Here is a 27,964-nt window from a genome sequence, read left to right as displayed (position 1 = left end):
GGGGGGGAGGGGGGGGGTGGCGCGAGGTCCGGTACCAGCGGCACGCGCGGGGCCGGCACCGCCAACCGGACCGGCAGAGGTTCGGGCCGGACCGGCGCTCCCCGGCGGCCCCCAGCGGCCCGCGGCCTGGTCTGCACGTGGGGCCTGGTGCCTTCCCGGCAGGCCCGGGGCCCCTTCCGCCGCCCTCCGCCCCTGTGCCGGGCGGGTCGGGACGGCCCAGCCGCTGCCCGCCATGCCGCCGCCCGAACCGGAGGCCGTGCCCGAGTCGGTGCTGGAGCAGTGGCGGCAGTACAACGAGACCGAGCGGCAATGGGGGCTGCGCCGACGCTTCATACTCCGCCACCTCCACGGCTACCCCGGCGCCGCCATCGATCAACTCCTCTCGCTCTCCGTCCTCTGGACCAACCACCTCTTCATGGGATGCAGGTGAGGGGACGGGATGGGGGGGGCCCGTCGGTTCCGGTTGCACCGGCCCGATCCGCTGGCAGGAGTCGGGGTGGAAGTGAGAAGGCGGCGCCCGGAGCCCGGGCTGCTCGGGTTTGCTCCGACTCCATAAACGCGTGGGGAGGTACTTTGTGTTTAAGTGAGAAGAAAGTATCCCTCTAAATATAAAGCAGCCCGTACGGTACCCTCAGAGTTCTTGTCTTCCTAAAAGAAACGGGGAGAGTGAATAGGAAGAGTTTTTCTGTCGTCAGGATTTCTGTTCAGGTGCAGAAGCCTCCACACAGGCACCAGCAAAGCTGTGGAGATCTGCAGGAACGTCACCCCGCTCCTGACCAACACTTTTGATGTTGTGATTATTTTTAAACTGGAGACCAGGCTTTAAAGACAGAAGCAACTGCTTAACAGCTTCAGCAAATTGTGCAGGGACAGACGAGCGTGCAGACACTGAAGGACATGTGGCCTGGCTTGAATAATATCACATATGTATCATATAATGTTAACATCACAAAGCCTCCTTGGGGAATATTTTGTGTTGTATCTACAGAGCCAAGTCAACATCTTTAAATGTAGATCTGTGTGTTTTCTTAGTCTTTTTTGGTCCAGGAATCAAACTAATCTGCTCTGCAAGCCCCAAAAGTGAACATTGTTTTCAGACAGCTTGAGTCTGAATCTGGTGTAGTGTGCTGAAACTGAGCCTCCCTTTTAGTCTCTTTGGTCCCTTAGCTCATCTTCATGTGTTTATGTGGAGAGCCTTCTTTGTGAGACTGCTTTTGGGATGCATATAGGGTGCTGACAATAAGTGAAGGATGAGGTGACAAGATCTCAAATCCAAAAATTATGCAGCTTAAGCCTGTAAGTGCACATCCTTCTCCCAGTGACCATCTCTACTTGTAGCTCTCAGAGGAGATGAGAGCAATAGGCTGGGGTGATGCAGTGCAGAGCCAGAAGCAGCAGCAGGGATGTTTCCCCAGAGCTTGTGCTGTGCACGGGCACAGTGAACACTCCACACTTTTGAAGAGCAATTAAAAGTTTTAGTTAAAATTGTCTGGGCAAGGGGGGGAACCCACAGCTTTCTCTGCAACTGCCTTTTGCTGCTTGGGAAGAGCTGGTGTTGCTCCATCAAGTGAATAACTGAAAAGCTTGGGGGATTTTTGTTGTGTTCTCTCAAGTTTGTTGGTTGGTGTTTGGGTGTTTTTTTTTTTTTTTTTGGTCTTTTTTTTGTTTTAACAATTGCTTGCTAGCTGAAGACAACATCTTGGTCAGAATAAATACAAATTAGAGTCTTGGCTGATGAAACCTGAGGGAGTGTTCTGTGGAGGAATTATGTGGACAACATCCAGAAGGTTTAGAAAATGTGGTCTGTAGGGAAGATGTAACAGGATTCATTTAGTTTAGGGATGGATTAGAGAAGCTTCCTGTGTTCTCAGACATGGTGAAAGTGGCTGCAAAGTAGGCAAGGGGAGCATCATGCTCTAGAGCTGCTGGGGTGGGGATTTCAGTCACACCAGGGAGGCTTTATTTCAGTGTTGGAGCTCCTCTGCCTCCATGTGTAGCCTCCACAAGCTGAGATTTCCAAGGGCAGGTGAGAGGAACAGGTTGTGACTGAATGATTTGCCCTCAGGCAGAAATCTGAGCTCCAAACATCTCCATCCTTTGGGAATAAGAGTGACACACTCATGTCACATCCAGGCTGTTTGTGTGCCCTGCTGGAAAAAGGCATCTCCCTCGTGTTGCCATCACATGTAACTTACAGGAATAGAGATTCCTACCCCTTTCCCTTGTGGCTGCAGGAGGATGAGGGTATCACCACTGTCTGCCTCCCTTTGATGCCTCTTTCAATCCTCTTCCCAAGCAGAGCTCCACTGCCCCTCTGCCAGGGGCTGAGCTCTGCTGAGCACCTGCAGGTCTGTTGAGAGTTCTTGCCCAGTTAATTTAAATGGATTTAATTTCTGCCTGGCCCTCTAAATCAGGAGGAAGTTTCTTGAGTGGAGAGTGAGTAGCTCTCCAGAGCCCTTGAACTGTCATATTTGAAAGCTGGTGCAAGTTATTTTAGCACTAGCTGTTGGGACAGTTGTGGACTCCTGACCCTGGGCAGTGACCTGATGCTTTTTGACTTTGTAAGGGTGAGTGCACCATAGCACGGGTGCAAGATTGCTTTTTCTCCTTCCTGAACCACAGCACGAAGCTGTCAGACACTGGTTTCAGGCCGTGTTTGTAGGTTCTCCTTGCTTAGAAAGCTGTGGGTTTTTCTCAGCTTTGCAAATGGCCTGGAAACACGTGACAGGTCCCCAGAGCAATGGAAAGTTTGGATGGTCAGGGATGTAATGCCAAGAGGAATGAGTCTGTGCAGTGTGTGTCCTGGGAGCTTTCTGCAGCAGGAGCAGGGTTTGCATGGAGGTGTTTACAGCCACCTCACCTCTCGTGGGTCAGGGGTTGGAAGTGTTTCAGTTACAGCCCCCAAGCTCAGACTCAGTTTGGCTTTGTAAAGAGTGGCTGATGAAGGCTGAGCCTTTGTCATCTGACATTGGTGACCCAGACAGGACTTCAGTGCCAGGCAGTCCCTCCTGTGCTCAGTTCACTGAAGTTGCCCGTGGAGGAGACTCCTTCCACACCTCTGTGTTCCTTTGTGTTCCTAGCTGCTCTGCCAGATGTCACAGAAATTTAAAACACCATCAGTTTGGTGGCTGCACAGTTTGTTCCTCACCAACAGATCCACTTGGAGCCAGGTAGCTCATTCCCTGCTCTGAGCTGGCTGTGGGGTCAGCACTCCAGCACAGCCAGGGGGAGCATCTCCCTTGCACCAGGAGCTGTGTCTCGGGCAGCTTTAGTTCTTGTTTTGCAGAATAAGAGGTTGTGTGTGCATGTGTGTCCCCGTGGGACCAGTTCTAACCTGTTTTGCTGTTGAATCCACACAGATATGGTGGGCAGGTCATGGAGAAGGTTCTCAAGATGGCTGAAGGCATCGATGTCGGGGAGATGAGGTCGTACGAGCTGGTCCCTGGCAGGAACAAAAAAAGACACCGCTCTCCATCTGACAGTGAGTATTTATCTGCCTGAGTGCCAGGGGAAACCCTGCCCTGCTCTGGTGGGTGGGCATTAGTGGGAGCATGGGGAGGGCAAAGCACCAGGGGCTGCCTGCAGAGCCAGCACAGCAAACTGGAGAGAGGCAACTGTGATGTCCTCTGCGAGACCGCAGCCATTTCCCCTCCTCTGCCTTCCTGTGGGGTGTATGTAATTCATGCAGGATTCTCTTTTTGCTTAAGAAAGTATAGTTTTTCATTGAAATTACCAGGGAATTGATTTTCCTTAGTGTTACTGTTAGGGAGTTGAATCTATGTCACTAAGTACCTCTCTGCCTTTCTCGTGAAGGGTGACCTGAGATGAGATTGTACCTGTTCATGGAGACGTGTAGTTCATCTTACTGATTTTGACTTACAGCCTGGCTGGAGCATTGGTGGGGGTGGTAGAGGGAGGGTTATTTATCTTTTTGGTTTTTTCCTCTCTTCTGGGGCTGAAGGAGTCCTGCATTCATCAGCCCAGTCCCATGGGCTCAGGGGTCGATGTTCCAGCTGTAGCTTTTCCAGTGGAGGAAAAGCAGCAGGCAGAGAGAGCTGGCAGCTGGGTGGCTCCATCTGCAGCACCTCTGGAGCTGCCTGGCCTCTCGTGGGAGGGAGGAGTGGGGCAGTGGGGGAGCAGGGCAGTTGTTCATGCATGCAGGTGGAGGCAGTGTCAGGCAGCAGTTCTACTTAAAGCACAAATGGTCAGACAGCACTGGACTCCTCTAGCTTTGGATGTAATCCCTGCCTCTGCCAGTGTGTCTTCCTGTACCTTGACATCCAGAAATCTTTCTGAGCTTTCATGGGCCAGGTGCAAAACTGGGAAAAATACTGCTTTTCTCCCATGATTTTTCTGTCTCAGGCAGCAGGAGAAGGGTTCTCTGTTGCATGTTACACAGACAGCCTGAAGAGCTGTGCTGCTGCTGGGAGCCTTTAGATGCTGCTGCAGTGCAATCATCAAAATACCAAACTGAACAAGAAACACAAGCCTTGCCATAATCCATCAAAACTGAGGACTGAAGGATTTAACACTCATGTGGGAGCTTTGTCACTTGGTTTAAATACGGAGGCTCCTTCATACTTTATGTGAGGTGTTTTTTTTCCTCTGCAACAAACTAGGCTGTGATAAATATGCTCTGGGAGTGTGATGTCCAGACAGATGTGTCCCCTGACCTGTATTACAGCTGCACACATTGGCACTGATCAGGCAGCTCATTCCAAGGTGCTGAGGTGGCCTCTTGCTCCTCTGATGAACATGAACCACCTGAGCGATGGGGACTGACTCTGTCACAGAAGTCTTGTGTAACCATCTCTGAGGTGTAACATGTTTGCTTATCAGATATTTGCTTCTCATTTTCTCCAGTAGTCATGCATATCACAATATTCTGCCTCGTTTGAATTTCTTCTGGTCAAGAAGAGAGAGGTCTGCCTGCAACCCTGCAGCAGAGTCAGAGCTGTCCTGTCTCTGCTGTCCTGTCTTATTGGCTGTAGTTTGTATTTATTTTAGTAGTTTTGAACGGAGTAACTTCAGAAATAACTTGAGCAATCTTGGGGGTCAGAGCAAGTGATTGAGGCCTAAAAATCCATGTATGTAGAGTGTTTTGTGTGGTGATTGTGGAGCTGGAAATGTTTCTGTACGACCTGCACAAGAACAAATGGCCTTGTCAATCCCGAGTGACTTTGGAAGGAAGCCTTTTGATTTGTGGCTGAAAAGTCTGAATGCTGTGTTCAGAGCCTGGAGGCCTCTCCTGGAGATCACTCTGTGGAAACGTTGTCTCCCTGTCATTGCACATATGGGTAATCTTGTAATTTTTTTCCACTCTGTAGGTCCAGAGCCAGGAGAGGTTCCTCAGCCACCCAAAAAGATGGTCCCCATGTTCCGGGTGCGACCACGTTTTGAACCCATACACTTTGTCACCAGTGCTGAGAAGGACAACAGGAAGGAGGATTCTCTGGATAACCAAATGCAAGAGGTGAACCAGGAGGCAAACACAAACAGCATAACACAGCCAGCTGAAAATTGTACAAATTCTTTTGTGAATGCACACGAAGTGGATCCCCAGCTCTCCAGCTCAGCTGGGTTTGGCTTTGTAGGCCAGGCAGCAGCAGCCAAGAAGGCTGTGAATAGTATGGACTCTACCACAAGCAGTGCCATGCAGGTTTCTGTTTCTTCTTCAACTGCCCAGTCAGAGACTTTCCCTCCATCAGCCATAATGCTGAAGCAGAGTTTTATCGAGAAACTGTCAGCAGCTGTCTGGAAAAATCTTTCTAACCCAGATGCAAACATGGGGACTGACAAAATCAACTTTACCTATCTCCTGACACGTTCCATTCAGGCCTGCAAGACCAACCCTGAATATATTTATGTTCCTCTGAAAGAGATTGCCCCTGCTGACCTCCCCAAGAGCAAGAGGCTCCTGACAGACGGCTTCGCCTGCGAGGTGCGGTGCCAGAACATCTACCTGGCCACCGGGTACGCCGGCAGCAAGAACGGATCCCGGGACCGGGCGGCGGAGCAGGCGGTGAAGCTGCTGAAGAAGTCTGTGGAAGTCAGGGTTGTTCAGAGGAAGTTCAAGCACACCTATCACGAGGACCTGGTGGTGTGCGAGGCGGGGCTGAGTCGCCAGGACTTCCCTCCTGCTCTCAAACCCCACGAGGAGTTTGTGGTCGCCAACAGGGACTGTGTCCCCCTGCAGCCCGGTTCTGAAGCCGGGAAAGGTCCCATCAACACCAACAAACACTGGACGAGTTTTGTCCTCACAGAGAACGCCAGCGATGCAATAGGAATTCTGAACAATTCTGCCTCCTACAACAAAATGTCTGTTGAGTATAAATATGAATTCATGCCCAACCGCTTGTGGCGCTGTCAGGTCTACCTGCAAGATCACTGCCTGGCTGAGGGGTTTGGCACTAAAAAGACCAGCAAGCACGCGGCGGCTGAGGAGGCGCTGAAGATTCTGCAGAAGATGCAGACAAATCTGGCAGCCATCAAAGTCACCCAGGTTCAGAAAGTGGGCTGCTCCTCACGGGGCTCCGGAAGGAAAAAGGACCTGAAGGACCTGGTGATCTATGAGAACTCCAGTAACCCCGTGTGCACGCTGAACGACACCGCCCAGTTCAACAAGATGACGGTGGAGTACGTCTTCGAAAGGATGACTGGCACACGGTGGAAATGCAAGGTGCTGCTGGAGGATGAATTCATCGCAGAAGCAGTTGGAGTGAAGAAATCTGTCAAGCATGAGGCAGCAGAGGAAGCCGTGAAAATCCTCAAAAAGACTCAGCCAACTGTAGTTAATAACCTGAAGAAAGGCACCGTCGAAGACGTCATCTCCAGAAATGAGATCCGGGGTCGGTCGGCAGAGGAAGCTTTCAAACAGAAGATCAAAGAAGACAACATTGGGAATCAAATTTTACGGAAGATGGGCTGGACGGGAGGTGGCCTGGGGAAAGCTGGCGAGGGAATCAGAGAGCCTATTTCAGTGAAGGAGCAGTTTAAAAGGGAAGGACTCGGGCTGGATGTAGAGAGGGTGAACAGAATCGCCAAAAGAGATATCGAAGAGATCATTCGAAACTACGCGCGCTCGGATAGCCACATTGACTTGACTTTCTCTAGAGAACTGACCATGGATGAGCGGAAGCAGATCCATCAGATTGCCCAAAAATATGGTCTGAAAAGTAAATCTCACGGGCAGGGGCACAACAGATACTTGGTGGTAAGTAGGAAGCGGCGCAAGGAGGATCTGTTGGACCAGCTGAAGCAAGAAGGCCAGGTTGGGCATTACGAGCTCATCATGCCTCAAGCAAACTGAGGTTTGCCCATTATACCCAAGACTGAGCTTCCTAGGTATTCAATTAAGGAAAGAGATGCTGCATTTTTCTTTTTGTGGGTTATATTAACGTTAAAAGGTCTTCTACTTTGTTAATATAATTTCTAAAATGATGCTAGACATGTAGAACTGACTGAGTTCTGTTCAAGTATATTAGCACAGCCCAAAAAGCAGTAGTGCTGTTACTGTATGTGTCTTTGATATTACTTCTTCCTTCACATTTTAATAGTTTTGTAATAGCAAAAACACATGTCCAAGGAGAATGAATTTGACATCATTTAAAATTTCAATACCCTTATTCTTGATTAAGGAAGGAAAAAAAAAAAATGCCTTTTTCTTTTTTTTTTTTAAAAAAAATTAAAATCACAAAAAAGCAAGGAAAATGCAGTCTGGAGGAATACAACTGTATGTAAAGTTGGTATCAATGACAATAAAAATAAAGTTTTATTTCTGGAACAAAACGGGATTTGTCACACTTTGTATAAGAAAAAATGTGTGGAAACTGCATTTATTCTTGAGAAATATATATATATAAATATGTATATATATATATATAGTGAGGTCTTGTCTCTGCTGTGTGTCTGTTTAGAGAGTTGTCTTTAACCAGTCCAACAGGATGGTTTTATTCATAGATTTCTACCTCGAGATTCCTGGGAATTACTGAATGCACCTGACTGACTCCTCACTGTTCAGACCAGGACCTTCTGGTGCATTTTCACCTTGGAGCACTGCTCACCATGCTGCAAATACCACGGGGAGGTGTGAAATCCAAAAAAAAAAAAAAAAAAAAATGGAGGTAAGGACCGAGCCCACGCGTGAAGATGCTCCTGCAGCTTTTGGGGGCTGTTACGTAACTTTATATTTGTACTTGGAACGTAAGCTGTGTGCTCCTGAGCAGAATCAAATCTGTGCCTAATGATCTCTGTGTGAGAGCTGGTGATCCCTGGTGAGAGCCCCGTGTCCCCCTGCCTGTCCTGTTCCATGGGACCCGGGGCTGTGTGAGCCTCGAGGGAACGCTGCTTTGTGCTTGGAAAACGGGGACTGACCTTGGAGAGCTGAGGGTGCCTGGAGGTGTGGGGTGTTTGCTGTCAGCAATGGTTCCTTAGCACAGAGCCAGGCCAAAGGAATCAGTTCTCTGTTCTGTTGGTGTCTCAGGCATAGTTTTTGTTTTTCTGCTGCCTGTATTTGTTTGCTTCTCCATCATTTTACATCACCACCTATTTGGTTTTTTTCCAGCCTCCTGTTCTGTTTCCTTTTCAATACTCGGTGCTGAGGAGAGGTGACGGGCAGCTCCCGATGCTGGGCTGTGCTGGTGGTGCAGTGAGAGGGATTTCTCATCTCCCCAGTGTGACAAGGAAGAGGCTGCTCTGGCAGGTAGGACGGGACTTGGGGAGAAGAGAGGGAGCAGCTCCTCCTCTGTGCCTGGATGGCTGCAGCTTCTGCCAGCTTGGGCTTCAAAAACAGCTATGCTGCTGCTGCTGGCTTTGTGGGAAGATGATCTGGCAGTAAATTATCAAAGTGTGTTGGGTTCTTTTGGTTTTGTTGTTTGGGTTTTGTGGAGGGTTTTTTTTTTTTGGTTTGTTATTTCTGTGCATGCAGTATTCCCTCTCCTGAATTCTGTGCTCAAGACTGCTGGGCTGGAGCAGATGGTGCTGTAGGAGTGAAGCCTGGTACTTTCTAGGCAGATATTCCTGAGAGCAGGAGCCCAGCTCCCCCTCCCTCACAGGGATGCAGCAGGGCTTCAAAGCCTGAAGGTGCCAAGAAAGGCCCCAAGAGCACCCGTGCATTATTTAGGATGAGAAATGCTGCTTTGGGGTGAGGGTTACTGGCTAAATGTCCTGGTAGCAGACCAGGGATGGGTGTCCAGCCCGTGCCTGTGCAGGATGCTGATTTCTGGGGTTGGATGGCAGGGGTGTGTGTGTGTGTGGGTTTGTGTGTCCCTGCCAGCCTCTCCCCAGCTCCTGGTTATGGAACTGAGCTTTGAGGACACCCTCTATCCGGTTTGCTGCTCATTTCTGGCTGCCTTGAGAAGCTGCTCCAGTGTTTTGTTTTGTTAGTGACTAGAAACAAAAAAAGCAGTGACACAAGTGACATGAGCCTGACCTGGCCCCTGCAGAAAGCTCCCCACAGCTCGCATGGGATGAAGCTCCTGTAACTGACTTGTTATCACGGGCTCCTTTTTTTGTCAACAGGACACTGGGTCACAACATGGTGCTGCACTTCCTCCAACTGTTCTTCCTTTTCTGCCACCCTGGAGGGTGTTGATCCTGGCCTGACTTTCCTGCCCTGCACCTCCCTCTTCTGGCTGGAAGTGCGAGTTGATGATCCCAGCGATCCAGCGGGTCAGGATTTCTGTCCTGCTGCAAACCTACCCCAGCTTGACACCCCCCCAGCCTCCTGCCCTCCCCTTTCAAATAACCACAGCTCTACACCTCTTGCCTATTTATACAATAAGCACTAAGGTTACACTTTATTTACAACTTTTGAAAAATGTACAGTTTCTTACATGGGTTACTTGTGCAAAGTTAAACTTCTCAACTAACAGACCAATGTGCACACAGAAGACACCGGAACAGTGGACAACACGATTGTAGGTTTCATCCCACACTGCTGCTGAAGGTACTGTATCCAAACATACAAACGTTGCCTTAGAAAAATGTGAGTCTGGACTTACAAATTTTTTTTTTTTTCCAGAGTTGAAAAAAATACTTTCATAAAACTGAAGGGAAACTCAAGCATGCAGCAGTAGCTCACACAAACCACACAGTAACCTACAAAGAGCAGAAACTGCAGAGACTCGAGTGCCTGACCCCTACTTTATTCATATTTGCCACGAGGCAAAGTTGGATCCCAAGAACTTCTCTTTCTTGGCTAAAGGGGGGGGGAGAAAGACACTGAAAGAGTTTAATTCCACCATAGGAACACTTCAGGTTTTACCTCTTCCTTAATGGGGAAGGGCTGATGCTCTACCTGGTTTTGCCTCAGTGACAGGACTACAGGAACTCAGTGATAGAGTCTCTGGAGGCATGTCCTTAAAATAACATAAAATAAACAAAACAAGGGAGGGGGTTGTCTCTCACCCTAAGCAAAGGTCGAAGTACAACTAGAATGATTTATGTATATCTGTACATAAATCCTGCATGTGAAGTGCAGAGGTAACTTAGTGTTCCATGGTCTTCTATATGTTTTAATTGGAATCAATTTAAGAGTTGTTGTTTTGGGTTTTTTCCATGATAAACCAATACAAAAGGGAAAGGAGGTTATTTCTTCACTCAGTACTTACAAAGGCAGTGGGGCTAAACCAAAATGACCAGCCTGGACAGATCAGCACTTAGTTAATATCAGTTAAAAAATGTGTATGTATATAAACATCCCTTTTATCAAGCTACACATAAGCATCACTGTGTATAACACAATTACAATTAAAAGCTTAGTGTACACTACAGAAATGCACAATACTGCCCTAAGACTGGAGAGGGACCACAGAAAATGAACTCAGCATCAGTAACTCTTTTGCAAGTAACCCAAGTACAGAACATCTGACTTCAAAGTGGGTGCTTTCTGATGTCCAAGGAGAAGAAGCTTCAGCAAGGGAGGGTGGCAACAGCACAACAGCTATTCTGCTTTCAAAGTAAATGCTAGGAGGAAAAAGATGACTCAGACACTTTTGTTTATTTTCCTCATCAACAGAGTGTTCATTTGCATCATCCTGGGTCAACAGTCACGCCAGCTCTGTTCTACTATTGCAGAAACCCGTTTCTCATATTCCCGCTTATTCTCTTGGTATAGCTGAGCTGCCTGGCTGTTTGCTGGGCTGTTGGGGTTTGGCTCATCCAATAGAGACTGCACAAAGAGAAAAACATTCTTAGGCACTCCAAAGCAGGTGGCAGTTCCCAACATATTCCTTAAACTATCCACACTACTGAGAGTGAAGTTCAGCTGAACACGGGGCACCGCTGACAGCCAAGCACTGCAACCCCTGGACAGGGACAGCTCCCTCCTGTCACCAGCTGCTGTCACTCCCCTCTCCATTTACAGCTGGGAAATAAACTTCAGCTGTTAAAAGGTACAGCTGCTACACTGGTCATTGGGAGGGAGACAAAAAAAATAGTTTCCTGAATGCTTTTTTATCAAAGCATCCTTATTTAATCTGCATTTTCAGGCAGAGTTGCTTTTACCTGTATGGATGTTAGGATGGAGGAGACATCATAGGTGGGACTCCAGCGATTCTGAAGAATATCCAGACATATACTGCCATCTGCATAGACTAGAAAAGGTTCAAGAACAATGCCTTAAAACACAACTTGGACAGCTATTGTTTTTTTCACAGTATTGCCTGATCCCAAAACCTAAAAAAGTCAATGTCTGGCAGAGTTAAATCCAGCACACAAGGCTGTGGGTAGGACTCAGTCCCTGCTTCTTTCACATCAAGCTTCTCTGTGACATTGCAACTACCACTATGGAAAAACCATGAACAGAGTTTAAGGCAAAAGAATTTAAAATACCCACAAGTGAGCCAAATAAAAAAGAGAAGCAAAAAGCTGTTCACACACAAGGTTTCTCCAGAAAGTATCTACAACAGTGTGTAGTCACATTTCTCACAGCAGCTTTCAAATAACCCTCCCCTCAGGACACTTCACCCACAAGTGCTCACTTCTCTGCACTTCAAAGTTTCCAGCATTGCTGCATAAAGCTAAGATTGGTTTGGAGGTAAGGAATATAATCTCCGACCTTTAATTACCAAGGGAAGCAATTAATGAAACAATCCTATCACTGGCTATTGTTAGAAACTAGAAACAACTTGAGGTATAGTTGGAAACAATACCACTTGAGGTATATTATTCTCACAGGCATTTTTGTAAATAAAGTGATAAAAGCCAAGTGCATTCAGCAGTCACTGGGCTGTGTCTGCACTGTACAGAGATAGCAAGAGCAAAATACTCTTCTGTAAGGTTTAACAGGCAGTACTGAGAGAAGAATGCCATTAACACCTGAAAGCTAAAAGGCTCCTTTTATTGCTCTTCTCATTCCAAGCCTGAGTACTACTCAGGTGTTCATCTTTACCAAAACCACAGGGAACCACAGGGGGATTTTGCTAGCTTATTAAATAGTAGTAAATTTTAAAATAAATAGACCTGTTCCTGTAGCATTATGAAAAGCACTGACTACAAAAACTATGGAAAAAAAAAAAAGCACATTGTGTAAGCACTTACCATTTGGATGAAACATTTTAGAGACAAATCTAACAGTAGGTGGCTTATTTGGATATTCTTCCGTGAATTCTATTGTAAGTTTGAAAGTTCCTGGAGTTGAAAGAGAGAAGTAACCTTTATTCAGAATGAATTCACATAAGGGATGAATAAGTAGCATCCCTCCACAAGCACAAAGTGACACTCCAGTGCTCATACACACATGCTGGGTATGGAATAGATTACTCACTCCTACAGAGATTTTTCATATTTAGTATGAAAGAGTTAATGTACTTTGGAGTTAATCATTAAGTCTGAAGTCCTTGACAGTACTGGTACCAGAGTATCTCCTGTGACTGATTTAAACCACCCCAGCCAGAAAGTTTGGTGTAAGGAAATAAATCTTCCCTTCAAGTTTTCTTTCACAAAGCCTCATCCCAGTGCACTGTAAAGACAGCACAAGTGGGTGTATAACCATCTGTGTAACATGACTTAGTAAGTCCTAGAGACTGAAATAGGCTATCGTTACAAGGATCTTACTTATTTCCTGTTTAAAGTGCAAGAAAAAGCATTTTTATCAACAACTGCAAGGTAAGGAGCCCTTATTACAGAACAGTAGTATTGAAAGCAGCATCCAAATCAGACACTTTAAATAAAAATCTGATCACCTACTTCATGCTAACCTGTCATTCTTTAAGAAAGTGTGATTAAGAAGAAATAGCAAACACTGTATTTAAGTCCCAAGACTTAACACCTGCACCAACAGAAGTTACTTCAGCCCTTCTCAGGCTGTGACAGTCTGGGAAATCTGTCAACCACGCTGCACAAACAGGGGTCCAAGGGACAAAGCACCACTACCAATTCCCATTGGTAACTAAGGACCTCTTCCTCACATTCCACTTCAAAACACATGAGCTCCTCTTCACCATCCCATTGCTTCAGACCAACCAACCTGAGAGGCAGCTTAGGAAGTTCCTGAGAACGCCCAGACAGAAATATCTGAAGCATTTTTATATAAATATATTGCTCTCCTGTAAAAAGAATGCAGCTGACAGGAACAGCTGTAACACAGTGCCAGGGCAGACAAGGCATCCTGACACATCAGGGACAGCTTCACCCACCAACACTCAGTGCCCAAATTAAAACTCAGGGGCTCAGATGGAAAGCTCATTCTTGCTTCCTACTGTGAGGGAGTTTTCCAGCACCAATATAATTAATGTATTCCTCCAGTAAATGTGGCAACAACTGGCAGTCAAAGAATAGATTTTTCAATCTCCTTTTTTTTTTTTTTAATTTAAATCAGCAAGGACCAGCAGTATTTCCCAGGGCCTCCTTCCTTTATAAGGAGAAAAACTGTAACATTGAGTTACAAGTTGCAAGGATTGAAGGTCATTGCTTTGACGTTCCAGTTCGCATATGAAGACAGAGTACAGATGCTTCAGAGCTTTCTGTACAAGACTGGGAAGTCTCAACATCCTAAAAATAAGTTTCTAGATGTTTGTTTTTCATTAGCAGCATAACAACATAAGAGCAGAGAGCCAACAGCCGGCTATCTTACTGTAAAACAAAAGGAACAAGAGTAGTATGTTAAGACTGTTCAAATTAGAGGAAGTCTGCAGTGGGGCTTTCAAGTTTTACTCCAGCTAATCCAAAGGCACAGAGCCAGATCAGAGTTCAGATGGGAAGCCAGCACTGGAAAGTTACTAACAACTTCTACAAGCTGTGAACATCAGCTCAGGACCACCTTTCCTTCCCTACACACTGACAATCCCAAGCAATCCTTTTGAACTGAATGTGTAGATATTTGACTTTAAATCTTAGAGCTTCCAAGCTCTCCCTGCCCCAGTTCTGGTTCTCAGCAGCCTCCTTATGAGGCTGGGAGGCAGGCACTTTCCTCTGTGGAACAGTGACTAAGCAAGCAATAGGCTGAAAACTGAGGACAAAGCATCAAATTGTAGAATTCAACAAGCATATCTGAGAAAATGAATGCTGTTCTAGAACACTGACTGAAGTGGGAGCAGAGGGCACAGGTAACAAGCAGTGGTGAGACAGCTTCCAGCTGGAGTATCTCCCTCCTCCAATTCTGAAGTCAAGTGGCAACAGCTCTTTGAAACAACACCTCCTTAATGAGCCTGATTAAAGGACAAATCCAGAGATCTGATGAACCAACCTCCCTCTGAAAACCCACATTATAAACAGGTATCACATCAGTACTGGGGATGAGGCCTTCAGCGTCCTGTCTCTCCCATCACTAATTTTAAAGCTTTCAACTGATAATCCATGCAAAACCTGCCCTAGAGAGATGACAAACCATAAACTACCATAGTCACTGCTATTGATATTAGCACCATCACTGATCTTTAGAGAACATTCTCTTTTCTCTCTTGTACTTAATTTACCTTGTTAATCTCTTTCTCCTGTGAGCCTCCCACAGCTACCAAAGAGGCTCCTCCATCATCTGTGGAGTAGCCCCTGCCAGAGCAGCACCCATGTCCCTGCTGGGCCCTTCTCACCAGCAAGCAAGGGCTAAGAGCAGCCCCCTCCAAGGCTGTAGGGGATGATCTCTTCCTCTCACACGTGAGGATATAGAATCCATATTCCATAAAGATATAGAATCTCTATTCCATAAGCAAGGAAAAAAACACACAGAAGGCAGCTGCCTCCTGCCCAACACAGCAGAGCAGGACACTGTGTTACTTAACTCTCTCCAAGCCAGGAATCCTGCACTAACCACAGTATCACCATCCAGTTCCAGAGAAACAGGTCTGAAGGAGCAGGAGAGGCTGGGTTTCCAGCACTGTGACAGCACTACCACTTTAGATGCCATACACATTTAGGTTCTCAAAAATACAGTCAAGGGCAGGATAAATATCCCCGGGGTCCTCCTGCAGACACGTGCAATCAAGTGCTCTTAAACCAGAAGATGGAAATTATGCTGCTCATCTAAATTAGTAGTTGCTCCTAGGCCGAGTCAGTCTGTGCAGTGGGTTGTGAAAACACCCTGTAAGGTCTGGGGGTGGAGGGGAGGGAGGGTTGTTAGCTGCATTATGCTGCACAGCAAGTTAACATATGTGATTGGACTTAAGGTCTGGAGGTCAGGCAAAGCTAAGAAACCTTGGGAGCTGAAACTGGAGAAGGGTCTCACCAGAACGAGGATAAAGAACTGTAATTCAAGTTACTACACCCCTAGTTCAACACCAAAAATTAATTCACAGGCTGCTTTCCCAAGGACTAAGGTATCTGAAGTCTTACAGTATCACCAGGAAGTGACAGAGCCTAAAAATGAAAATACAAAGGCACTTTTGAAGAACACTGCCCTGCAAAGGCCTTCCAAGAAGGACTATAGAGCTCCACTCTACCTTTGACTCACAAGGGCCTACAAAACAAGCCCAAACTAACAGCTCAGTACTGTTAAATTAATTTTACCTACACTAAGCTAAACTGGATCAGAAAACCACTCCCATTATCTGAACTGTGCTACTCTGGAAAAGGAAGAATGGAAAAGCAGAGCCCAGACACTTACACATCTGTATCTCTAGGCACCACTTAGCATTTTGTTATCTAGCACGATGTAAGATATGTCCCAGAGAAAAGCAGATAAGCCTATCCTGTAACACTTATCTGTTTTCTTGAGTGCATACTGTGAAAACACACACTTGCTATGAAAAGAGCAATCCATCACACACCCAGATTATACTATGGGATCAACCAAAGCAGCAGGGCAGCAGCCACAGCAGCAGCCTCAAGCATCTGTCTCGACTTCAAACTGCTGTGAGTGCAGCATGTCCTGAGTATCTAAGATAAAGACACTGCTGCCACAGTGGAAAGCACAAAAATCAATATGCCAGGGCTCTTCAAAGCAGTCCCCCACCTTCTGCAACTGAATAGAAACACAGGGAAAAAGCCCTTTTGGTATCTCTTAATCCCACACTGACCTGGAAGAGTCTGAACATGGAATCAACCTGTATTTTAGCACGCTGCAAGGACATGGCCTTCTGCTCCACACAGTGAATCCCTCAGAGCACCAAGAACCTAAACAGCTCAGTCAACCCACACAGAAGTTTAAGGGAGCCCTTCTTTAGGGTTTACAAGAAGAGAGAACAGAACACATTCAGTCTACCTGTTCTATCATGTGATGTTAGACTTCTAAAGCACTACTACAGCAAGTTTCTTAACTGAGCAAATACACTAAAAAAAGTAACTGGAGTCTTCAGAGTTTTCTTAGGCCTGAAATTCTTAAAATCTTCACAGTAAAAAAAAAAAAAAAAAAATCTGCAATTTTACAGGCATGCCCACAGGTGCTAACTCTGAGGATAGAGAATAAGCAGTCTCCCAAGTACACAAGAGTTAAGGAATTCTTCATATGCTTTTGTCCTGAGTCATGGAGATCTATGATTAATTATAGACTGCACTGAAAGTATCTTAAAAAAATTAAAAATAAATGCTTCACTGGTTTCAGTTAGACAACATTTCACATCTAACAAGTTTTCACAAAGTATTCTTTAAGTAAAGCTACAAAAGACAGTAAGACCAGACAGAAAGTAGAAGGACACAGGTATGTTACAAGGACCTATTTAGCCAGCTTTTAAAGTTAACAAGTTCTTTTAATCTTTAACCCTGAATGACACCAATAGTTGCAGAGCGAGGTGCCAAGAAAAAAAAAACAACAAAGAATCTCTTCTGAAGTTCCTCACTCAGCCCAGTTCCTACATCAGCTGACTCACTTTAGGACTCCAATCATAAAATGCTTCCAGCATCAGAAAAACAAAACTCGAAAGAGATTACAATGGTTCTGACAGGTTTCTGACAGATCTCCAGAATGCAAATGTCTCTAAAAACATGAGCCAGGGTACAACAGAAAAGCCTGGGGACACTTAAAATGGTGTGATAAATTCGTCAGATTTAGTGATTACAAGCAAGCCCCCATAATTTAATTTTTATGTTTCTGTAATCAACACAACAACCTAAATTTACACCCCCTTCTTGGAACAGGGTAAGAAGAAAAAAAAAAAAAAAAAAGAAAATAATTTACATAAGTCCTGGGGGCAGCAGACAGTCGTGTGGTCAGGTAAATATGCACCCGTGCCCCTTCTCCATCCCCAGCCCCACACCTGTTGCAAAGTCCACGGCAGTGGCACACCAAGGCCGGGTCAAACCACAGCAGCTCACCCCGAGAAACCCAACCACCAGGCCCGCGCACTTACCGTCCTCGAAAGGGGTCCCCTCGGGCCTAGAGGAGGGAAGCAGAGCAGAGCGTTACCCCAAGGCCACCTCAGCACCCCCCACACCCCTCTCCCCAGAGACTGAGGGGCTGCGGCCCACGCCGCCCCCCGACTCACCCGAAGATGACGGCGTTCCACACCATGATGTTGTTCTCGGAGGGGGCCCCGCTCACCCCGGCCGGGGGATCCTCCTGCAGCCTGAGGGGCACAGGGGGGGCTGAGGCGCCGGCACCTCCGTCCCCCCCCCCTTCCCCCGGTGCCCCCCGCCCGCCCTTGCGCACTTCGCGTAACCCAGGCAGGTATCTACACGCCCCTGCGCAAACAGCGTAACCCGCAGGCAGCCAGCGAGAACCGGCCCTACGCAATCAGCGGAGCGCGCCCTACCCCGCCGCCATGTTGTGCTGCCCCCCCTCCCCCCCCTCCTCCCCCGGTAGAGCCGGGCCCGTCGTCCTCCTCCCGCCCGCTTTCCCCTTCCCCCTCAGCCGGCGGCCTCGGTACCTCTTGAAGTCCCGCATGAGGCGCCTACGGGCCGGAGTGGACATGGCGGGCTCAGGGTTATAGATCACTCATACACTATTAGAGGAAACACGGGGCGCCCAGAGACAGCAGCAGCAGCGAAATCCAACTGAGGCAACGGCGGCGCCGAGGATCGAGAGCGATCGCGGCCTCTACCACTGAGGAGGGTGCGGGGGGGAGGCCCTGGGCTGCGCCGACTCCTACGCCCGCTGCCCGGCGCCCCGGATCGTACCAACGGCCGCGGGGAGAGGGGGCGGAGCCGGATGCCGCGGAGCCCTCAGCCTCTACCACCGCGCGGCGAGGGCGAGAGGCGGCGCCTAAAGCTGGCGGGGGGGGGGGGGGGGGGGCGGTACCAACGTCTGTACCGGGCGGGGGTGTACGGTGGAGGGATTACGTCATCGGTGGGCGGAGCTTGAGCGCAGGCGGGCGGGGTCACACCGGGAGCGGACCGGAGGCGAACGGTCCCGGGGGGGTTCTTGCTGCTTCCCCAGCTACGGGGAGATTTAAGCCCAGGGGGCAGCTGAGCCCCACACAGCGAGTTGGGTGGGGCAGGGGCAGAAAGGTAAAAGTGAGGAATTAGTGGGTTGGGGTAAAGAGAGTTTACACGGGAAAAACAAAAAAAAAACGCGAGCGACGCAAAACAAGGAGTTCAGGGGGTGCCCAGGTGTTGAGCCATTCCCAGGAAAGCAGAGCTGTGTCACACCTCAGGGTGACTTGGGGACACAGACACCATCCCCCCGACCTCCCCAGCTTTGTATTGCTGAGCATGGCATCTCATGGGCTGGGATGTCCCTTGGGTCACTTGGGCTCAGCTCTCTCTGTTCCCACCTTCTTGTGCACCCCTGGCCTACTGGCTGGGGGGTGTGAGGAGCAGGAAGGGCCTGGGCTCTGGGTCAGCACCGCTCAGCAGTGACGGAACCAGCCCCGTGTTACCAACACTGTCCTCAGCACAAATCCACGGCCCCAGAGCAGCTACCGTGAAGGAAATTAATTCTACTCAGCCTGATACGCTGTACTTTATGCTTCCAAAGAGCTTTTTCCAAGGGAAAACAATCTGTTTTCTACCTTTTAAAAACTGCCTTTGGGGGTGAGTAGTTTCTCTCTGCTGCTGCCCAGAGCAGGCTGGACTGGGTCAGTTTCTCCAGCTGAACCTCACTTGGACCTCCATGTCCTGCAGCCGTGTGGGGAGGTGGCTTCCGAAACAGACACGGGGGGCAGATCCGCTGCCTTCACAAAAGCAGAAAAATAATAATAAAAACATTGCGTTCACGGCTACACTGAAAATCTCCCGTGTCTGACCTCTCCTGCTCTTATCCAGCCCACCCAGGAAGCAGCGGCTTCAGCTCCCGGTGTTTTTCCGGGAGAAGCTTCGCGCAGTGCCTCGCCACCACCCCCCATGACCGAGCGGTCCCGGTTCTGCAGCCCGGGGCTGCCCGGGACCGCGTGTGGCTGGGGAGGGGACCACCACCTCCCCACTCCCCGTCACGGGCACGGGGGGGGTGTCTCCGCCGCGGATGTTTTTTCGTCAGGAGAAATGACGTCAGACCCACAATTTGCTGACGTAATCTGCATTTAAAACGCGATCGCCCCACGCTGAGGAGCGGGGTTGCCTCCTAAGTGTGTGTATCCCCCGCCCCCCTCCCTCATCCCCCTTTTCGGGACAAACCGCCGCCTTTTCTGAACGCGACAAAAAAAAAACACCCGGGCGGAACCGACACCGCCCCTGATCCAGGCGGGCGGAGCCGCTGGACTGCGGGGGCCGGGCCGGCGGGGGGGGCAGGACCGGCGGGCGCCATGCCGAAGGTGGTCTCTCGCTCGGTCGTCTGCTCCGATACCCGTGACCGAGAGGAGTACGACGATGGCGAGAAACCGCTCCACGTCTACTACTGCCTGTGCGGGCAGATGGTGCTGGTGCTGGGTGAGCGGTGGGCCGGGGGCAGGACGGGGTCGGAGGGGTGAGGAGAGGTGAGGGCTGACGGGCTCTGCCTCCGCAGACTGCCAGCTGGAGAAGCTGCCGATGCGGCCCAGGGACCGTGCCCGGGTGATGGACGCTGCCAAGCACGCCCACAAGTTCTGCAACGCGGAAGAGGAGGAATGTGTCTTCCTGCGAAGGTGGGAAGCGGTCGGGCCCCGATCTCACCCCGGTCTCACCCCCCTTCCCTTCCTCTTCCGTTTCCCTTTCCTTTTCCTTTCCCTCTTCCCCTTTTCTTTTTACCTTCCCTTCCCTCTCCCTTCCCCAACACCTCCATTGCCCAGGGAAGGAGCTGTCCCGGCCCAGCCTCCTCTCCCAGGTTGTGTCCCAGGGCCGGGCTGCAGCACTCTCATGCTCTCCCTCTCTCTCCAGACCAGAAGGAATCGAGCGGCAGTTCAGGAAGAAATGCGGCAAGTGAGTGAGAGCAGAAGCTTTTCTGTGACTTGGAGAGTCTGTTCCTGAAGATCCAGAGACTGTTTCATTACAGATATCTCTGTTTCTCTTTCCAGGTGTGGACTGCTGCTCTTTTATCAGCACCAACAGAAAAATGCTCCCGTGACCTTCATTGTTGACGGCGCCGTGGTCAAATTTGGCCAGGGTTTTGGGAAAACAAACATCTATACCCAGAAACAAGAACCTCCCAAAAAGGTAATCAGCTTTGGAAAAGTAAAAAGGTTATCTCTGCTTTTCAAAAAGGTGTGGTAAGATCATTGAATGGCAGGGACAGAGGGGAGAAAAGAGAAAGAAAAGGACCTCTAATCAGCAAATCAGTTTGGTGTTTCCTCCTTGCCTGCCCCAAGTTCTACTGTATGGAGGTAATTGCAGCTTAGAGTCCTAGCACCGAAGAAAAGCAAAATAAACTTGGAAGTCTAGACTGATGTTTAGGATCAGTTACCAGAAAGTTTCCCTTTGTAAGTGGGTCAGGTTGGTAGTCTGCAGAGATTCTGGCTTATCTGGGTTTACTTCTCATAAATGACAGCTCTAAGCTCAGAAATCAGCGAGGAGAAATTCTCCTTTGCCACCTGTGGAGTTCAGGTAATCTTGATGACTCACATGAGAATCCGTAAAAGCTTTGGAGGGGGAAGCAATCCCTGGTGTCACAGCTGTTGCCAGAGTTTAACAAAATACTCTGTTTCTTCCCCAGGTGATGATGACCAAGCGCACTAAGGACATGGGCAAGTTCAGTTCTGTCACAGTCTCCACCATTGATGAAGAGGAAGAGGAGATTGAAGCGGTGAGTTTTGTCTGCCTGTAGTGTCAGTCACATCTGAACAACAGACACTGATCAGATTGTCCCACTGTTTGAATGAGGGAGTGTCACTTTGGGATTTGCTGTTGCAAAATGCCACTGTGTGTGTTTCAGAGGGAGATTGCAGACTCCTATGCACAGAATGCAAAAGTGATTGAGAAACAGCTGGAACGTAAAGGCATGAGCAAAAGAAGGCTACAGGAACTGGTGAGTGTTTGAGTGGTGCTGAACATGAATTCCTGAGATTTTATGGCTTTGTACACAAAAATTATCTTGCAGATCAGACTACGAGTATACAGAGGTACTGGTAGAGTTTTAGGTAACTTGTAGCTCTGTGAGGATGGCTTTTCCTTTACAGGTTTTATAGAGATGTTCTTCTAGTCCTCCTGAACTTAAAATCATGTGCAGTTGCCTCTAGAGCAGCCTGAAGAGCTGCCAGCAGAGCTTTTGTAGACTCTTCATGAGCTGTTGGATGAGGAACAAGGGAAAGGGAAACCAGGGCATGGCTTTGCCAACCAGAGCACCTCAAGTGCTGTGCCATCAAGCCTGCTTGGCAGAGCAAGTCTTTTCCATGAGGCATCAGAACAAGCTAAGGCCCTTGTGGAGGACCCGCAAGGTCTGTTAGCTCAGCTGCTACCAGGGAAGGGTCACTTGAATTAATGGAAGCAACATCACAGCTGATGCTGCCTGCTGTGATAGAGTAGTGCGGGGGGTCAGGGAATGTGTAGCTCTTCCCCAGCTATAGAAAGTATGAAATTGTGTCCTGTTAGCTTTGGCTTCTTTATGGTGGTCTTTGTTTTGTACCTCATGGGAGGAGGGAATCAGCAAAAAAACTTGAGCTGCTCTTGCTACTGGTGTGAAAAGCTTTGCCGTGGTCAGACAAGAAGACCAAACCTCATTGAAGGGAAACATATCCAGGCATTATTTAATTCTGTCTTAATTTTCTTAATCAGGCTGAATTGGAAGCCAAGAAAGCCAAGATGAAAGGAACCCTGATTGATAATCAGTTCAAATGAAATGCTGCACATCTGCTAGGCATTTGCAGACAGAAGAAAGCTATGAGGAGCAGATCTGTCAAAGCAGAAGTTACAAACAACCTTCCAGGGCAATATGCTGCAACCAGCTTGGAGGATGAGTACCTCTCTGTCAGAAGTGATACTCTGACACTGATTTTAATAACTCCAGTGGCCCTAGAGACTTCACTGAAACTGCAGTTCTCTACAGACTGTTAGGAACAAGCTGTTCCACACAGAATATTAACTTTTGGGAAAATCTTTGCTGAGTTCCTTGCTGAGATCAGTGTACCTTTAGATACCTGTCTCTTTATTTTGGTAGTTTTCAAATGTGTAAGATTTTGTAAGTGTATTGGGACAACAGGTCAGCAGCACAACAAAGAAATTGTTACAAAAGTAAGCTCTCTGCCTGCTGTTCATTTTGTTACTTTAAATGTGTCCAAAACATACAGCACATGAAAGCCATGCCATTCCAGCAGTCTGGAACAACCTGGATGTGAGGTTCAGGGACTGCTGCTTACCCAATCAGGCTGCTAAAAGCAGCCTCTGCTGGCTTGGCTGCAGCTCTTACTGAGCACTGGAAGAGCAACAGTTGTACAGAATTGCAGTCCCAACAGATACTGCCTCACACAAGAACATAAAGTCCAACCCTGCTTTAAACTTCTGAAAACAAAAACTCCCCGCACATGATACCACTGATGAGTACAAATAGGTATTTGGAAGCTGCTGATACCATTGGTGATCATTTAAAGGAAATACAGCAGCATGTCTGAACTAACCTGTTCTGTAAAACAGTCTCAGTGTTTGGAGTTGTAAAATGTGAAAGAGAAGGAAAAATTGTTTTGAGTGCATTGACCACTGAGGGCTTGGATAAAGACAACATTTAAGAATTGGTGTGTAAAGTACCTTCTTGGGAAAGTAATGTTTTGTAGTAACAGTGCACTGTAACCCATGTCTGTGTTGCTTTTTTGGGATTAAATACCCTGTTATGAATTTAAATTAAAATCCTAGGCTCTTTTTACACCATAAAATCATTATTATGGAGACTTACACTCAATAAAAATTTTCCATCTGGCTTTATAACCCTGACTGGGAAGACCCAGGTCTTCTTAGCCTAAGGATGTATCCTTCCTTTCTTTGGGAAAATAAGGTGTAAGGGAGGGAGCAAATTCTGCCCCAGAGCTGGCAGGCTGGGGTCCATCTCTCTGTGCTGATTAAATGCCAGGATGCCTCAGCACATGTTCAGGTTACCTCCAGCAGTGCTGATTTTGTTCACTGCTGATCATCTGCTATTCTGGAGCCTATTTCCAGAAGCCTGTGTCCAGAGGCTCTTCAGTTAAGCAGTTCCAAGGAGGTGTGAAACACTTGGGAAGGGCAGGAACCAGAGAACAACAGAAACCCCTTTTCAGAGTGTTGCAGCACAGTCCAGCCAGGAGAGAGCCTTGGGGACCCAAGCTCCAGAGATCTGGAGCTCTAAAAATCAGGAAGTGCCTTCCAAGAAGGAGTCAAAGACCAACATTTGAACATAGGTTTGGAGCCATGTGAGGTCTGCTGGGATGCAGACTTCTTAATCTTCTGTTGTCATAAAGGACAAAGTCTGGTCCTGCCTCAGGTGACACCCAGAACAACACTGATTCAAGGGTAGTGCCAGTCAGAGTTAAGGTCAGGAGTGACAAGATGCAGGGCTTCAGCTGATGTGAGGCTGTAAAGGGGCTGCCAGCTGGGACTGGGACCAACTTTGCAGTTTGGTGAGGCACAAAGAAGATTTGGTGAGTACACAGCTCAACACAAGTTGCCCAAAGCAGCAGTTACCCAGTGCCATCAGCTCCCTCAGCTCCACACCCCCAGCCTTGAGGCCGTGTTCACACCACAAAACACTCCTGTAACAGCTTTCAGGACACTGACCCATGCTCAGTCATTGCTTTTCCACTCTTGTCATTAGAGATCTGCCTGGTTTGGCTCAGGACTTGCTCACAGACACATTGGAAAGGGGAGGACCTAAGTTGTCACACCAGCAGTCCCTGAGATACTTGTAGTACACTTAGTTATGCAGTCAATGGCAAACAACTCCCAACACAGCAAATCTGATTCAATTCGTTATTAACTGTGTATTTCTTAGCCTAACTAGTTTCAGTTCACAAAAAGTGAAATCAAGTTGTGTTATTAATTTCTAGATCTGAAATAGGAACAGGAATCAGAGGCACCTAGTTCAAATGCTTGATTAAATATCTGATTAGAATAGGTGGCACTAGGCATTCTGCAGTTTCCCACACTCTGGTAGCAACTGGGTAATCTGCAGCAGTGTTTGGGGCAAAGAAAAGTCAGATTTTGTGCTACCATAAAAGCCAATATTAGTTTCTATAAATCTGTAAAATGTGGAGGTAATGCAAAGTAAAGTAGTGTGTGAAATGAAAGTGGAGGAGGGGATCTATACAAAAAATGCTACACATGGCCAGACTTACCTTAGTTTGTTTCTTTAGTGTGGTTTGCTGATGCTACCGTGAGTCCCAAAGGTCCACAGGGCACTGCCACATCCAGGTATTTAAAATTATAAAACAAAAATTATGACCTTTTTTATAGACTGCAGGACTGGGCTTCGAGGGATGGGGAAGGAAGGCTTGCAGCTCTCTGCTGAGGAGCTCTTATGGACCTAGGTGGCCACAGCATGCTGGGGTCTTTTAGGGGAATTCAAGGCAAGCTTTCCTGGCTTGACAGTCAGAAAAACACTGCCCAGAACCAGACAGTGACAACCATCAAACATCTGGTGGGATGGCACCTCCCAGGACCTCCTTCATGCTGTGGGTCTTGGCAGCTCCTAAGGGCTGTGTGCCCAAAACTGTGAGGCCCTCCCAGCCTCAAGCAGCTCAGGATAGCACCAGGGTGTGCAGAAATGAGGCTGTGTCCCCAAGGGTGTGCTGGCTTTAGCTCTTGCTCTGGCTTTAGCCTGACCCCTCTGCTTTGGACATCCAGTGGGGAAAATTTGTATGGACACCAGCAGATTCAGTCCCACAGGTGGGTTGGGTTCAACACACCCTGCTGGGAACAACTGATTTTACCCTGCATCCCATAGCATCATTTCTTGCCCTGCTAGAGCATGGAGGATGCTGGGGCCATGTCTGGCCCACAGTGACAAGACCATGGGAGTAAGGGCTCCATCCAAAGCCCAGAGACACAGCTTGGGGTGGCCCAACAACTGTTGAAGGAGAAGGTGGAAGGGATGAGCTGGCACCACACTGACCTTTCAGGATGCAGGTCCTTGAGGTGGCCTGGTGAGATACAGGCAATGTGTACTGGAGAAAGCTTCCAGCCAAGCCCGTTTCCTCAGGAGCAGGTTTACTCTATGAAACATAACTCTTTTCTGCTGCTTTTCCCCCAGCTGAGGCATCTTGAGCTTGTCTTTCCCATGCTCAGCCCCTGCACTGAGCTGACCCAGAGCTGGGCATAGCTTGGAGGAAGTTTGGCTCCAGTGGCACTCTGAAGGCAGAGATGTTAAAGGAGAAACATGAGCTGAAAATGTGGCCTCATGCAGGCAGAGTGAGCCTGGGACTGCCTGCCTGCCAAGGTCCACCCTGAGCTTCAGCTCCCTGCCCACACCAGAAGGTTCTCTCCTGTCTGCATTTGCCTGCTCGTCCCTGTTCCCCTGCCACCTCTGGGACACCCCAGCCACCATGCTCCAGTGTCATTCCCACAGCACAGCCTGGACATGGAGTGAGATGGGAGCTGTCTCCCCCAGTCACTGCCTGGCCCCGCACCCACCTCCAGCAGAAGGGGCACCTCAGTCATCACACCTCCCTCCCACCACCCAGACCAAGCCCCCGAGCCCCACACCCATCTCTACTGCCATTAGAACCCCCAACCCCCCTGGGAAGGGGACATTTGCCCCTGCCAGGCACCCAAACCTCCTGGCCACGGGTGGTCCCTGCAGCCCCACCCCAGCCCCGCAGAGCTGGGGGGAGGGAGGGCAACCCCATCCCGCAGCCCCATCCCGCAGCTCCACCCCACAATCCCACCCCACAATCCCACCCCGCAGCATCATCCCGCAGCCCCACGGCCTGCAGAGAGCCAGTCCAAACCTCCAGCAGCAATCATCACCTGCCCTGGCCGTGTTCCAAGGCTTTCACGGGATCCCCTGTGCAGCCGGGCTGCGTCAACACCTTCTAATCCCGGGATTTGCGGCCGCCGGGAGAGGGGCCAAGACGAAAGCGGCGTCAGAGGCGCTCGCTCGCCCACCCCTCCCCGCCAGCGAAGGGATGGATGGACCGGGACGGAGACAGCTCCCGTGGAGGAAATCGTGATGTACGGTATGTCCAGTACTGCCCCCAAGAGAACCGTGTTTAAAAGGGAAATTTACCCGTGTCCCTGTTGTCCTTGGGGCACCGTGGTCTGGTGGGCAAAACACTTGTTCTGGAAGGGCAGCACTCAGCTCGGTGCCTTGTCCCAGTCATCTTCCGGTGCCTTCGTTTCCCCGCAAAAACAAAGCCCTTAATCCCTCTGCAGCGTGCTTCTCTGGCAGTAAAAAGCAGCAGCTGAACCCCCAGACTGGCTTCCCTGGATAAAGCTGCTCCCGGGGGGGGGGGGGGGTGGGGGGCAGGAGAAGCCCTGCCTGTTCTCCCCAGCAGCACAGAGCAGGGAAAACCCTCTGAGGGCTCTGCCCCACGTCCTGTGCACAGGAGCTAAATAAAACAAGCTGTGAAACACACGCTTGTTTCCCAAGTCCCAAAACAGTGTGGGTAGCTACAACCCATTTCCCTTGTTGCCAGCCCTGCATGCTACATCAGGGCAAAATGTTGTAGGTCTAAGAACTTACAAGTCTTGTAAGTTCTTCGGCTTGACCAGCCCAGCTCAGAGCCTTGGTCACCATCCCCGTATGTAGAATGAAACAATGCACCTACCTCCTTGTGCCAACAGCCTGGCCATGCATCCTCAGTAACCAGCAGCATTTCAGAATAGCCCTTGAAATCCAGGAGAGCTTAGCAGCAGGAAGCAGCAAGAGCCAAGAGCCTGTCATTAATTAACTGGCATTTGTGCAGCAGGAGAGGGTTCCCTGGTTAGGCTGCCCTGTGGTGCAGCCCCCTGCCTGAAACCCCCAGCACGCTGCCCACAGCTCGGGTGGCTCTGCTCCAGTTCCCACAGGGAAGCTTGGAGCTCTTTTTGATTCCACTGCATCTCAGACTGCAGGATACTGGGGCAGCTGAAAACCACCAGCAACAGCTCTCAGTTCAACAGCATGGCATGAGACCACCCCCCCCCACACACACACACTCACACTCACACACACTCACAGGGACCCACATGTGCCAGTGCCAGCCGTGGCAGGACTGTGCTGCACTCTCATGCTTGGCTGCCCCACTTAAATTTCACCAATAAAAACAACTACCACCCATTGCAACACTGGGAATAGTTTATGCCTAGGACAGGGGTTGAGATTGCTTCCAGTGATTGAGATCAACCACTCTGAGCAGGCCTGGGCAGCCAG

General features: G+C 48.9%; 3 protein-coding genes and 2 long non-coding RNA genes across 6 annotated transcripts; 3 read left to right on the top strand and 2 right to left on the bottom strand.

Moving 5' to 3' along the window:
* Positions 1 to 2: 2 nt before the first annotated feature.
* On the top strand, positions 3 to 7,788 carry NKRF (NFKB repressing factor). Its single transcript, XM_071758185.1, has 3 exons — positions 3 to 426; positions 3,360 to 3,481; positions 5,328 to 7,788. Exons 1-3 carry the CDS (start codon positions 233 to 235, stop codon positions 7,307 to 7,309), a joined length of 2,298 nt encoding a protein of 765 aa, XP_071614286.1. The 5' UTR covers positions 3 to 232; the 3' UTR covers positions 7,310 to 7,788.
* Positions 7,789 to 8,378: 590 nt separating this feature from the next.
* LOC139802740 (uncharacterized) lies at positions 8,379 to 10,365 on the top strand. The gene is made up of 2 exons (XR_011728772.1): positions 8,379 to 8,701; positions 9,520 to 10,365. It is a non-coding gene; the product is annotated as an uncharacterized lncRNA (long non-coding RNA).
* Positions 9,763 to 18,568, bottom strand: UBE2A (ubiquitin conjugating enzyme E2 A). Of its 2 annotated transcripts, none has more exons than XM_071758197.1 (6): positions 18,237 to 18,568; positions 17,856 to 17,936; positions 17,721 to 17,746; positions 12,541 to 12,630; positions 11,506 to 11,594; positions 9,763 to 11,170 (listed from the first exon to the last, which is right to left on the bottom strand). In XM_071758197.1, exons 1-6 carry the CDS (start codon positions 18,278 to 18,280, stop codon positions 11,042 to 11,044), a joined length of 459 nt encoding a protein of 152 aa, XP_071614298.1. In that variant the 5' UTR covers positions 18,281 to 18,568; the 3' UTR covers positions 9,763 to 11,041. The 2 variants fall into 2 exon arrangements, with proteins under 2 accessions (XP_071614298.1, XP_071614297.1); XM_071758196.1 differs by having other exon boundaries at positions 17,628 to 17,746; positions 18,237 to 18,562.
* Positions 18,569 to 19,855: 1,287 nt separating this feature from the next.
* Positions 19,856 to 22,888, top strand: STEEP1 (STING1 ER exit protein 1). Its single transcript, XM_071758195.1, has 7 exons — positions 19,856 to 20,172; positions 20,249 to 20,366; positions 20,599 to 20,640; positions 20,736 to 20,874; positions 21,371 to 21,460; positions 21,590 to 21,682; positions 22,429 to 22,888. The coding sequence occupies exons 1-7, from the start codon at positions 20,049 to 20,051 to the stop codon at positions 22,489 to 22,491; spliced, it is 669 nt and encodes a 222-aa protein (XP_071614296.1). The 5' UTR covers positions 19,856 to 20,048; the 3' UTR covers positions 22,492 to 22,888.
* LOC139802739 (uncharacterized) lies at positions 22,802 to 27,411 on the bottom strand. Its single transcript, XR_011728771.1, has 4 exons — positions 27,381 to 27,411; positions 25,727 to 25,962; positions 24,951 to 25,013; positions 22,802 to 24,224 (listed from the first exon to the last, which is right to left on the bottom strand). It is a non-coding gene; the product is annotated as an uncharacterized lncRNA (long non-coding RNA).
* Between the last annotated feature and the right edge of the window lie 553 nt (positions 27,412 to 27,964).

Source organism: Heliangelus exortis, chromosome 14 (genome assembly GCF_036169615.1).
Source record: "Heliangelus exortis chromosome 14, bHelExo1.hap1, whole genome shotgun sequence".
NCBI lineage: Eukaryota > Metazoa > Chordata > Aves > Apodiformes > Trochilidae > Heliangelus > Heliangelus exortis.
This window is presented reverse-complemented; position numbering and strand designations above follow the sequence as displayed.

Coding starts and splice junctions, on each gene's coding strand:
- NKRF (XM_071758185.1), top strand. CDS start 233: ATGCCGCCGCCCGAACCGGAGGCCGTGCCCGAGTCGGTGCTGGAGCAG. Junction 427..3,359: donor CACCTCTTCATGGGATGCAG/GTGAGGGGACGG, acceptor GAATCCACACAG/ATATGGTGGGCAGGTCATGG. Junction 3,482..5,327: donor ACACCGCTCTCCATCTGACA/GTGAGTATTTAT, acceptor TCCACTCTGTAG/GTCCAGAGCCAGGAGAGGTT.
- UBE2A (XM_071758196.1), bottom strand. CDS start 18,280: ATGTCCACTCCGGCCCGTAGGCGCCTCATGCGGGACTTCAAGAG. Junction 17,747..17,855: donor TGGAACGCCGTCATCTTCGG/GTGAGTCGGGGG, acceptor TCCCTCCTCTAG/GCCCGAGGGGACCCCTTTCG. Junction 11,595..12,540: donor TAAAATGTTTCATCCAAATG/GTAAGTGCTTAC, acceptor AACCTTTTCTAG/TCTATGCAGATGGCAGTATA.
- STEEP1 (XM_071758195.1), top strand. CDS start 20,049: ATGCCGAAGGTGGTCTCTCGCTCGGTCGTCTGCTCCGATACCCGTGAC. Junction 20,641..20,735: donor TTCAGGAAGAAATGCGGCAA/GTGAGTGAGAGC, acceptor TTCTCTTTCCAG/GTGTGGACTGCTGCTCTTTT. Junction 20,875..21,370: donor AACAAGAACCTCCCAAAAAG/GTAATCAGCTTT, acceptor TTTCTTCCCCAG/GTGATGATGACCAAGCGCAC.